At 54.6% G+C, this 12,625-nt stretch overlaps 1 protein-coding gene across 1 annotated transcript; it reads right to left on the bottom strand.

Annotated features, from left to right (window-relative positions):
• Positions 1–61: 61 nt before the first annotated feature.
• WNK3 (WNK lysine deficient protein kinase 3) lies at positions 62–12,544 on the bottom strand (the record flags this gene model as incomplete). The annotated part of the gene is made up of 20 exons (XM_082077021.1): positions 62–140; positions 227–450; positions 534–574; positions 868–991; positions 1,145–1,614; positions 1,719–1,796; positions 1,879–1,906; positions 2,123–2,233; positions 2,333–2,449; positions 2,537–2,691; positions 3,026–3,672; positions 3,969–4,131; positions 4,204–4,369; positions 5,336–5,555; positions 7,134–7,222; positions 7,305–7,462; positions 8,589–8,809; positions 10,188–10,360; positions 11,765–12,049; positions 12,536–12,544. Coding segments are annotated over 20 exons (3,558 nt in total), but the record flags the coding sequence as incomplete, so codon positions are not given.
• Between the last annotated feature and the right edge of the window lie 81 nt (positions 12,545–12,625).

Below are 12,625 nucleotides of genomic sequence, written 5' to 3'. Positions count from 1 at the left end.
ACAATCCCCCTGGGGGTTCCCCCCCATACTTTGGGGGGTCTCCCCCATTTTGGGGGTTTCTCCGGGTGTGCAGCCGCCCCTGAAGTTCCCGCAGCTCCTGGTCCTGCTGCGCCCGTAACGTCACCACCTCCCGAATGTGCCTTTTTGGGGGGTTTTGGGGGTTCAAGGGGGGGGTCCCCCAAAATTAGGGACCCCCCCAACCCCCCCGCCACCCCCCCAAACTTACTTTTCCCGTAATTTGCGTAATTCCGCCCGTAAATCTTCATCTTCAGGGTCCGTGTCCCCGTCGCTGCTCATGGGGGACGATGGGGACCCGGGCGGGGGGGCGCGGCGGGGGGGAGCCCCTGGGGGGTGGGGGGGACCCCAAATTCCCCCCCCGCTTTCGCTTTCCGAACTGGGGTCCCCCCATTCGGTTCGGGGGGGGGCGCTCGGTTCGGGTGTCGTTAGAGGCTGGGGGGGGGGGATAAATATTAAATGGGGGGGATTTGGAGTCCCTGGGTGGGGGGGGGGGGGGGGTGCCCCCAAAAACCCACCTGGCAGTGCTGGGGGGGGTCCCCGAGTTCCGCCGTGTCCCCTATTGGGGGGGGACACAGGGTGTGAGTTGGGGGGGGGGGGTGGAAGGTGGGGGTGATAAATGGGAGGGTAAAAATGGGGGGGCTATAAATGAGGGGGGCTAAATGGGGGTGATGAATGGGGGGTTAGAAATGGGGGGGCTATAAATGGGGGATAAAAATGGGATAAAATGGGGGGGCTATAAATGGGGAATAAAAATGGGATAAAATGGGGGGGCTATAAATGGGGAATAAAAATGGGATAAAATGGGGGGGGCTACAAATGGGGGGGCTATAAATGGGGGGGTGACAGTACCTGTTCTGGGGGGGCTCCCCATGGCGGGGGGGGGCAGGCGCAGGCGCTGGGCCCAGCGGCGGATCCGGCGGCCCCATGCTCTCTTGTCACCGGGTGGGGGACAGGGACAGGCCGGGGGGGGCACCTGTGGAAAGGAGGGGTAAGGGGGGCAGTGGCACCCCAAAAAATGGGGGGGACACCGGGGACTTGGGGACAACGAGGGTTGGGGGTATCAAGGTCTTGGGGTTGGGGACATCAAGGTTTGGGGACACCATGTCCTGGGGTTGGGGACAGTCACCTCTGGTCCTGTGGGGGTGTCCTGCTCCCCAGCTCCGGTGACAATTGTCCCTTGTCCCTGAGCTTTGGGGACAACGGTCTCTGCTCCTTGGTGGCCATCGAGCTCTTGAGCTTTGGGGACAAGGACATCGGGTTGGGCAGGTCCCTCCTGCTCCCCAGAGCTGGTGACAATTGTCCCCTGGTCACAGGCTTTGGGGACAATCATCTCCTGTCCCCCAGGGCCACCAAGCTCTTGGGCTTCGGGGACAATTGTCTCTTGTCCCTTGGGTGCATCCAGGTCACCGGGTTTGGGGACAATGGTCTCCTGGTCTTGAGGGCCACCCAGGTCACCGGGTTTGGGGACAATCGCCTCTTGTCCTCCAGGGGCAGCAGGTTCTTGGGGACCGGTGACAACCGTCCCTGGTCCTTCAGGGACGTCACCACCATGCGATGTCCCCAAGGTCCTCTGGGTGGGTTGGGGTCCCCCAGGACCTACAAGGAGATGCCACCACCACATGGGGGAGGTGACACCAGCGTCCCCTCCACGTGGGGGAGGTGACACCAGTGTCCCCGTGTCCCCTTTTCAGGTGACCCACCGGTGACATCGCGGTTCCTGATGGTCTGGTTGATACAAAACCTCCAGCGCCCCACAGGTGACAACTGGGGGGGACATTCTGGGGAGGGGGAGGGGGGCGGGGTCAGGGTGGGCGGGGTCAGAGTGGGCGTGGCCACCCCGCCCCACCTGTCACCACTCACCGCCACCAACTTGCTCCGAAGGTGCCACCTACAAGGAGACACATGGGGGGGACATGGTCAAATTGTGGACCCAGGCGTCCGGGGGTGGGGGGACACACTCACATGGAGGTGGGGAAGGGACCCAGGCGTCCGGGGTGGGGACACACACACATGGAGGTGGGGAAGGGACCCAGGCGTCCGGGGTGGGGACACACACACATGGAGGTGGGGAAGGGACCCAGGCGTCCGGGGGTGGGTGTGGCACCTGGGTGTCCACGTGGGGGCCACCGAGGAGCCCCCTTGCCCGGGTGACAATGGCCTTGAGCTCCTCCACGAACTTCTCCCGCTCGGCCTCCAGCACGAAGTTGTCCTCAACCTTCACGGGGACAAGTTTGGGGGGGGGGTGACATTAATTGTGGGCGGGGTTTGGGGGCAGGGGGAGGAGTTTTGGGCTTCGGGGACACGGGGGTGTCACCATGTAACACGCGATGTCCTCAGGGGCGTCCCCATCGGCGTCGAACTTGAATGTCACCATCTTGCTGTCGTGGGTCTCCAGTTGACACTCGACCGTGTTGTCCCCGGGGGACGAGACCTATGGGGTTGGGGACATGAGTTATGGGGCGTCACCACGTGTCCCCTCCCCAAAGTGTCCCCACCCTCCCAAATTGTCCCCTCCCACCTGGAGGACGGTGAGTTGGAAGCGAGGAACCTTCTCGGGGCGCGGGCAGGACGGGCGGCGTAGTCGGCAGCGCTCGGGTTTGGCGTCGGGGACAACGGCGGTGGCCTCGGGGACAATGGTGGTGGCCTCGGGGACGTGGAGGTGGGACATGGGGTCTGGGGGTTCGGTGGGGGGTGGCATCCCTGGGGTTGGTGGCATCACTGAGGTTGGTGGCATCACTGGGGTTGGTGGCATCATGGATGGAGGTGGCACCATCATGGTTGGTGGCATCTCGGATGGAGGTGGCATCACTGGAGCTGGTGACATCCCTGGGGCTGGTGACATCCCTGGGGCTGGTGGCACCACCATGGTTGATGGCATCACGGATGGAGGTGGCACCACCAGAGTTGGTGGCATCTCTTGGGCTGGTGGCATCTCAGATGGAGGTGGCATCACTGGAGCTGGTGACATCCCTGGGGCTGGTGACAACCCTGGGGCTGGTGGCACCACCATGGTTGGTGGCATCATGGATGGAGGTGGCATCACTGGGGCTGGTGACAACCCTGGGGCTGGTGGCACCACCATGGTTGGTGGCATCATGGATGGAGGTGGCATCACTGGGACTGGTGACATCCCTGGAGCTGGTGGCATCATGGATGGAGGTGGCACCACCAGGGTTGGTGGCATCTCTTGGGCTGGTGGCATCACTGGGGCTGGTGGCATCATGGATGGAGGTGGCACCACCAGGGTTGGTGGCATCTCTTGGGCTGGTGGCATCACTGGGGCTGGTGGCATCATGGATGGAGGTGGCACCACCAGGGTTGGTGGCATCTCTTGGGCTGGTGGCATCACTGGGGCTGGTGGCATCATGGATGGAGGTGGCACCACCAGGGTTGGTGGCATCTCTTGGGCTGGTGGCATCACTGGGGCTGGTGGCATCATGGATGGAGGTGGCACCACCAGGGTTGGTGGCATCTCTTGGGCTGGTGGCATCACTGGGGCTGGTGGCATCACCAGGGTTGGTGGCATCTCTTGGGTTGGTGGCATCATTGGGGCTGGTGGCATCATTGGGGCTGGTGGCATCTCCATGGCTGGTGGCATCACAGACAGAGCTGCCACCCCTTGTGCTGGTGACAGCCCCATGGCTGGTGGCATCCCTGGAGCAGGTGGCATCTCAGACGGAGGTGGCACCATCATGCTTGGTGGCATCTCTTGAGCTGGTGGCATCACAAGGGCTGCTGGTGGCATCTCTGGAGCTGGTGGCATCCCCAGAGCTGGTGGCATCAATGGCCACGGTGGCATCTCCATGGCTGGTGGCATCTCCAGGGTGGGTGGCACCTCTGCACCTGGTGGCATCTCAGCTGGTGGTGGCACCTCCAAGGCCGGTGCCATCTCCAGGGCTGGTGCCACCCCCGTCCCCGGCGCCCCAGGCGCCACCACCCCCTGTCCCCACATCACCCCGACCCCCATCATCTCCCCATCGCCCACCGCGGTGGTGGCACCTCCGCTGACGTCCCCCGACGTCCCATCTCGGGGGGGTCCCGCCGTCCCCAAGCCACCACCCCCAACCTGCGCGGCGGCCTCGGTGACATCGGCGGTGGCCCCGTTCTCATCCACTGTTGAGGAACAACCCAACGATGAGCGAGTTGGCGGGGCGGGGAGGTGACGTTTTGGGGACGGGGTCTCACCGGGGGGACGTCCCGGCGGTTGGTGGCCCCGCTGGTCGCCCTCGGGGTCCTCGGTGTCACGTCGCGCTCGGTTCTTCTCCCTCATCTTCCTCACCAGGGTCAGGCGGTCGCGGATGGATTTGGCCACGGCTTTGGAGTCGCTCTCGTGGAAGAACCCCGACTTCACCTGGGTCGGGAGGGCAAATACGGGGGGGCCCGGCAACGTGAGGGACCCACATGAGGGCTGATGATGAATTTTGGGGTGTCCTTGGCTTGTTAAGGGCTTCAAGACCAATTTGATGGATCAACTGTTGGGTTCAAGATGAACTTTGGGATGTTCTTGGCTTTGGAAGAGCTTCAAGGTCAATTTGATGGACTGACCGTTGGGTTCAAGATGAACTTTGGGGTGTTCTTGGTTTTTTATGGGGTTCAAAATCAATTTGAGGGACCAACTGTTGGCTTCAAGATGAATTTTGGGGTGTCCTTGGCTTTGGAAGAGGCTCAAGATCAATTTGAGGGACCAACCATTGGGTTCAAGATGAATTTTGGGGTGTCCTTGGCTTTGGAAGAGGCTCAAGATCAATTTGAGGGACCAACCATTGGGTTCAAGACCAATTTGAGGGACCAACCATTGGGTTTAAGATGAATTTTGGGGTGTCCTTGGCTTTGGAAGAGGCTCAAGATCAATTTGAGGGACCAACTATTGGGTTGGTGGTGAATTTTGGGGTGTCCTTGGCTTTTTATGGGGTTCAAGACCAATTTGAGGGACCAACCATTGGGTTCAAGATGAATTTTGGGGTGTTCTTGGCTTTTTAAGAGGTTCAAGGCCAATTTGAGGGACCAACCATTGGGTTCAAGATGAATTTTGGGGTGTTCTCGGTTTTTTATGGGGTTCAAGACCAATTTGAGGGACCAACTGTTGGCTTCAAGATGAATTTTGGGGTGTCCTTGTCTTTTTAAGAGGTTCAAGGCCAATTTGAGGGACCAACTGTTGGCTTCAAGATGAACTTTGGGGTGTCCTTGGCTTTGGAAGAGGCTCAAGACCAATTTGAGGGACCAGCTGTTGGGTTCAAGATGAACTTTGAAGGTTCCTCAACCTCGTTGAGCCCCAAACCCACCGGAACCCCCATCCCGCGCCGTATTCGCGTCTCACCATCTCCATGGCCACCTCCTCGGGGACGTCGACGTCCAGGTTGAACTTGAACTCGATGGCCTCGTTGTCCTTGTGCTTGCCCTTGAGCTTCCTGGGGTCCTCCACCCAGAGGCGCAGCGCCAGGGCGGCTCCGTCGCCCCGGTCGGGCTCGGCCAGCGCCACGCGCAGCCCCGTGTCCTCCGAGAAGAACACGTGGCCCAGCAGGTCGCGGATGGACAGCCTGGGGACAGCGGGCGCCGAGTGGGCGATGGAGCCACCAACGTGCCCTTCGGGCCTTAAAACCAGCTTTGGATTTGGAGATTTGGAGATTTAAAATAGAGAGTTTGGAGGTTTAAAATGGAGAATTTTGAGGTTTAACATTGAGGATTTTGAGGTTTAAAATGGAGAGTTTGGAGGTTTGAAATAGAGGATTTTGAGGTTTAACATTGAGGATTTTGAGGTTTAAAATGGAGAATTTGGAGCTTTAAAATAGAGAATTGTGAGTTTTAAAGTACAGAATTGTGAGCTTTAAAATACAGAATTTGGACCCTTAAAATAGAGAATTTGGAGCCTTAAAATACAGAATTTGGAGCTTTAAAATAGAGAATTTGGGGGGTTAAAATAGAGATTTTTGAGCTTTAAAATAGAGAATTTGGACCCTTAAAATAATATAGAATTTGGAGCCTTAAAATAGAGAATTCTGAGATTTAAAATAGAGAATTTGAATTTAAAATGGAGAATTTGGAGGTTTAAAATAGAGGATTTTGAGCTTTAAAATAGAGAATTCAGAGCTTTAAAATACAGAATTTGGAGCTTTAAAATAGAGAATTTGGAGGTTTAAAATTTTTACAGAATTTTCCAGAATTTTCCTAGGTTTCCTAAATTTTCCAAAATTTTTCTAAATTTCCAAAATTTTCCTAAATTTCCCAATTTTTCCTAAATTTTCCAAAATTTCCCAATTTTTCCCAAAATTTTCCAAAATTTCCCAATTTTTCCTGAATTTTCCAAAATTTTCCTAAATTTCCCCATTTTTCCAAAATTTCCCAATTTTTCCGAAATTTTCCCAAATTTCCAAAATTTTCCTAATTTCCCAATTTTTCCCAAAATTTTCCAGAATTTCCCATTTTTTCCTGAATTTTCCAAAATTTTCCTAAATTTCCCAATTTTTCCAAAATTTTCCCAAATTTCCAAATTTTTCCAAAATTTTCCTAATTTCCCATTTTTTCCCATTTTTTCCAAAATTTCCCAATTTTCCCTGAACTGTCCAAAATTTTCCTAAATTTCCCATTTTTTCCAAAATTTCCCAATTTTCCCAAAATTTTCCTAAATTTCCAAATTTTTCCAAAATTTTCCTAATTTCCCATTTTTTCCAAATTTTTCCTAATTTCCCAATTTTCCCTGAATTTTCCCAAAATTTTCCTAAATTTCCCAATTTTTCCTAAATTTCCCAATTTTTCCAAAATTTTCCCAAATTTCCTGAATTTTCCCAATTTTTCCAAAATTTTCCCAAATTTCCTAAATTTTCCAAAATTTCCCAATTTTCCCAAATTTCCCAATTTTCCCAAAATTTTCCTAAATTTCCCAATTTTCCCAAAATTGTCCTAAATTTCCCAATTTGGGAAAATTTGGGAGAATTTAGGAAATTTGGGAAAATTTGCGAAAATTTTGGAAAAATTTCCTAAATTTTCCCAAATTTTCCTAATTTCCCAATTTTCCCAGATTTTCCTAATTTCCCAATTTTCCCAAAATTTTCCAAAATTTCCCAATTTTCCCTAAATTGTCCAAAATGTCCCCAGATGCCCCAGGACCCCGCTGGCACCTCTCGTCCTTGTTCTGCCGGATGCAGCCCTCGATGATCTCCTTCACCTCGGGGTCCGTCACCTTCTCGAAGCTGGCGGGTTTGATGCCCTGCGAGGAGGAGGAGGAGGAGGAGGAGGGTGCTGACCCGGCGCCGCAGCCGCAGCCGCAGCCGGAGCCGCGCGGTACCCACGCTGGTGACTTTGCGGTAGATCTGCGCGGCGTTGCGGCACTCGGCGTAGGGGTACTCGGAGGTGCCCATCTCCAACATGCACATCCCGAAGGCGTAGACGTCCACCGACGCGTCGTAACGCTCCTCGTACATCTCGGGAGCCATGAACTCCGGCGTCCCTGCGGGCGGCAACGGCCCGCGGGTGACAGTAACCCACAGGGTGGTGGCAACGACCCCCGAGGTGGTGACAATAACCCACAGGGTGGTGGAAACAACCCATGGGGTGGTGACAATAACCCACAGGGTGGTGACAACGACCCACTGGTGACAATAACCCATAGAGTGGTGGAAACAACCCCCGAGATGGTGACAATAACCCATGGGGTGGTGACAGCAACCCGCGGGTTGGTGAAAATAACCCATGGGGTGGTGACAATAACCCACTGGTGACAACAGCCCACTGGTGACAACAACCCACAGGGTGGTAAAAACAACCCACAACCCACTGGTGACAATAACCCATAGAGTGGTGGAAACAACCCACGAGGTGGTGACAATAACCCATGGGGTGGTCGTAACAATCCACGGGGTGGTGACAATAACCCGTGGGGTGGTGACAACAATCCACGGGGTGGTGGCAATGACCCACTGGTGACAATAACCCATAGAGTGGTGGAAACAACCCACAAGGTGGTGACAATAACCCATGGCATGGTCATAACAATACATGGGGTGGTGACAATAACCCACAGGGTGGTGGCAACAACCCACTGGTGACAATAACCCATAGGGTGGTGACAGCAACCCGTAGGTTGGTGAAAATGACCCATGGGGTGGTGACAATAACCCACTGGTGACAATAACCCACTGGTGACAACCCACAGGGTGGTGACAACAACCCGTGGGATGGTGAAAACAACCCACTGGCGACGACAACCCATTGAGTGGTGGAAACAACCCACGAGGTGGTGACAATAACCCATGGGGTGGTGACAACGACCCACTGGTGACAGTAACCCATGGGGTGGTGACAACAACCCATGGGTGACAATATCCACAGGGTGGTGAAAACAACCCACTGGTGACAACAACCCACAGGATGGTGACAACAACCCACGGGGTGGTGACAACAACCCACTGGTGACAATATCCACAGGATGGTGACAACAACCCACTGCTGACAACCCACAGGGTGGTGACAACAACCCGCGGGGTGGCGCCAACAACCCACAGGGCGGCGCCAACAACCCACTGGTGACAACCCCCGTTGATTGGTCACCGCGAGCGCCACCGCCGGCCGCTCACCGATGACGCTCTTGGCGAACGACGTCCGCATCAAGGTGGCCAGGCCCAGGTCGCCGATCTTCACCGAGCCGGTGGGGCCGGTGATGAAGATGTTGTCGCACTTGAGGTCGCGGTGGATGATGGGCGGCGTGCGCGTGTGCAGGAACTGCAGCCCCTTCAGGATCTGCCGGCACCAGCTCCGCAACACCTTGGGCTTCATCACCTTGAACCTCTTGAGATACCTACGGCGTGGTGGGAACCCATGGAGACGTCGGCGTTTCTTCTCCTCCGGGTGCCACCCCGTGGCGTGACAATAACCCACAGGGTGGTGGAAACAACCCACAAGGTGGTGACAATAACCCATAGAGTGGTGGAAACAACCCACGAGGTGGTGACAATAACCCATGGGGTGGTGACAACGACCCACTGGTGACAATAACCCATAGGGTGGTCATAACAACCCACGAGGTGGTGACAATAACCCATAGAGTGGTGGAAACAACCCACAAGGTGGTGACAATAACCCATAGAGTGGTGGAAACAACCCACAAGGTGGTGACAATAACCCATGGGGTGGTGACAACGACCCACTGGTGACAATAACCCACAGGGTGGTGGAAACAACCCACGAGGTGGTGACAATAACCCACAGGGTGGTGGAAACAACCCACAAGGTGGTGACAATAACCCATGGGGTGGTGACAACGACCCACTGGTGACAAGAACCCATAGAGTGGTGGAAACAACCCACGAGGTGGTGACAATAACCCATGGGGTGGTGACAACGACCCACTGGTGACAATAACCCACAGAGTGGTGGAAACAACCCACGAGGTGGTGACAATAACCCACGGGGTGGTGGAAACAACCCACAAGGTGGTGGAAACAACCCACAAGGTGGTGACAATAACCCATGGGGTGGTGGAAACAACCCACAAGGTGGTGACAATAACCCATGGGGTGGTGACAACGACCCACTGGTGACAATAACCCATAGAGTGGTGGAAACAACCCACGAGGTGGTGACAATAACCCATGGGGTGGTGACAACGACCCACTGGTGACAATAACCCATAGAGTGGTGGAAACAACCCACAAGGTGGTGACAATAACCCATGGGGTGGTGACAACGACCCACTGGTGACAATAACCCATAGAGTGGTGGAAACAACCCACGAGGTGGTGACAATAACCCATGGGGTGGTGACAACGACCCACTGGTGACAATAACCCATAGAGTGGTGGAAACAACCCACGAGGTGGTGACAATAACCCATAGAGTGGTGGAAACAACCCACAAGGTGGTGACAATAACCCATGGGGTGGTGACAACGACCCACTGGTGACAATAACCCACAGGGTGGTGGAAACAACCCACAAGGTGGTGACAATAACCCATAGAGTGGTGGAAACAACCCACAAGGTGGTGACAATAACCCATAGAGTGGTGGAAACAACCCACGAGGTGGTGGAAACAACCCACAAGGTGGTGACAATAACCCATGGGGTGGTGACAACGACCCACTGGTGACAATAACCCATAGAGTGGTGGAAACAACCCACGAGGTGGTGACAATAACCCACGGGGTGGTCACCCCGCCGCCCCGCGGCGTCACCTACGTCTTGAGGGTGCCCGAGGTCATGAGCTCGGTGACGAGGACGATGCATTTCTTGCCCTTGAGGGTGGACTCCCAGGAGTCGTAGAAGCGCACGATGTTGGGGTGCTGGAGCCCCTTCAGCATCTCGGCCTCCTCCTTGAAGCGCTGCTGCTCCGCCTTGCTCAGCTTGCGGTCCTGGGGGGGGACGCGTTGTTAGGGGGTGAGTTTGGGGGCAAAGGGAGAAATTTGGGGGGTTTGGGGAGGGGAACGTGAGGTTGAAGGTCAATTTGAGGGACCAAAGGTTGGGTTGGTGATGAATTTTGGGGTGTCGTTGACTTCAGAAGTTGTTCAAGATGGATTTAAGGGAGCAACCATTGGGTTGATGATGATTTTTGGGGTGTCATTGACTTCAGAAGAAGCTCAAGATCAATTCAAGGGACCAACCGTTGGGTTGATGATGAATTTTGGGGTGTCCTTGACTATCTAAGAGGTTCAAGATCCATTTGAGGGACCAACCATTGGGTTCAAGATCAATTTGAGGGACCAACCGTTGGGTTGATGATGAATTTTGGGGTGTCATTGACTCTGTAAGAGGTTCAAGATCAACTTGAGGGACCAACTGCTGGGTTGATGATGAATTTTGGGGTGTCCTTGACTATCTAAGAGGTTCAAGATCCATTTGAGGGACCAACTGTTGGGTTCAAGATGGATTTTGGGGTGCCATTGACTTTAGAAGAAGCTCAAGATCAATTTGAGGGACCAAAATTTGGTTTGATGATGAGTCTTTGGGTCTTCTTGATGTTGGAAGAGGCTCAAGATCAATTTGAGGGACCAACCATTGGGTTCAAGATCAATTTGAGGGACCAGCCAATGGGATGATGATGAATTTTGGGGTGTCATTGACTTCAGAAGTTGTTCAAGATGGATTTAAGGGAGCAACCGTTGGGTTGATGATGAATTTTGGGGTGTCATTGACTTCAGAAGAAGCTCAAGATCAATTTGAGGGACCAAAATTTGGTTTGATGATGAGTTTTTGGGTCTTCTTGATGTTGGAAGAGGCTCAAGATCAATTTGAGGGACCAACCATTGCATTGATGATCAATTTTGGGGTGTCATTGACTTCAGAAGTTGTTCAAGATGTATTTAAGGGAGCAACCATTGGGTTGATGATGAATTTTGGGGTGTCATTGACTATGTAAGAGGTTCAAGAGCAATTTGAGGGACCAACCATTGGATTGATGATGAATTTTGGGGTGTCATTGACTATGTAAGAGGTTCAAGAGCAATTTGAGGGACCAACCATTGGGTTGGTGATGAATTTTGGGGTGTCATTAACTTCATAAGAGGTTCAAGACCAATTTGAGGGACCAGCCATTGGATTGATGATGAATTTTGGGGTGTCATTGACTATCTAAGAGGTTCAAGACCAAATTGAGGGACCAACTGTTGGGTTGATGACGAACTTTGGGGTGTCCTTGACTGTGGAAGAGGCTCAAAAGCCAATTTCTACACCCCAACCCTCCCCCTCACGCCTCATTTTGGGGTCTCCTCACCCCGCGCCCCATTTTTCCCCCTTCCCCCCCAAATTTGGGGGCTCACCTGCAACTCGCACCACGCGACCTCCACCCACGTGTCGGTGTCGAAGCCCTTGAAGACGCTTTTGAAGGCTCCTCGACCCAACTCCACGTCGAACTTGAGGAACCGTCCCCCCGGCGACGTGGCCACGGCCTTCATCTCCTCCTCCTCCTCCTCCCCCCCAGCTTTGGGGTCCCCCCGACCCCCCAAATCCCCCCGAAACTCCGCGTTTTCCCCGAATTTGCCCGTTTTCCCGCCGCCGGTGGGTGGTTCCTCTTCATCGTCGTCGTTGGCCAACGGCTCCAGGCTCTTGCGGACGAAGCGGTTTTGGGGGGGGACGCGGGGACGTTGGGGTCCCCCATGGTTGGGGTTCCCCCCCCTGTTGATTTTGGGGTCACCCCACCCTCAATTACCCGTAATTTTGGGGGGTCCCCACCCAAAATAACAAGGGCACCACGGGGGGAATTTGGGGACTTTATGGGATGGGGGTGGGGGGAACCCCGGTGTCTGGGGGGGGGGACCCAGGCGTCCGGGGGGGGACCCAGGCGTCCGGGGGGGGGGACCCAGGCGTCCGGAGGGGGACCCAGGTGTCCGGAGGGGGACCCAGGCGTCCGGGGGTGGATTTTGGGGGGATGTCGTGTCCCCCCCCCAGTGTCACCCGCCCCCTATAGGGGGACCTGTGGGGGGGGGCAAAGAGGCATCGTTAAGGGGATGTAATTAGTGGGGAGTGTGTTAATTAATTAGGAGAGGGGCTGATTAATTTGGTGGAATTCATTAAGCCCCCACCTCCTATACATCCCCCATAGCCCCCATACACACTTAAAGCCCCTATAGCCCCCACGTCCCCCCACAACTCTAAAGCCCCCATAGCCCCCCCCCGCCCCC

This window comes from Streptopelia decaocto (genome assembly GCF_964273445.1).
Source record: "Streptopelia decaocto genome assembly, contig: HAP1_SCAFFOLD_389, whole genome shotgun sequence".
NCBI lineage: Eukaryota > Metazoa > Chordata > Aves > Columbiformes > Columbidae > Streptopelia > Streptopelia decaocto.
Note: the sequence above shows the minus strand (reverse complement) of the source record. Positions and strands in the feature narration are given on the sequence as shown.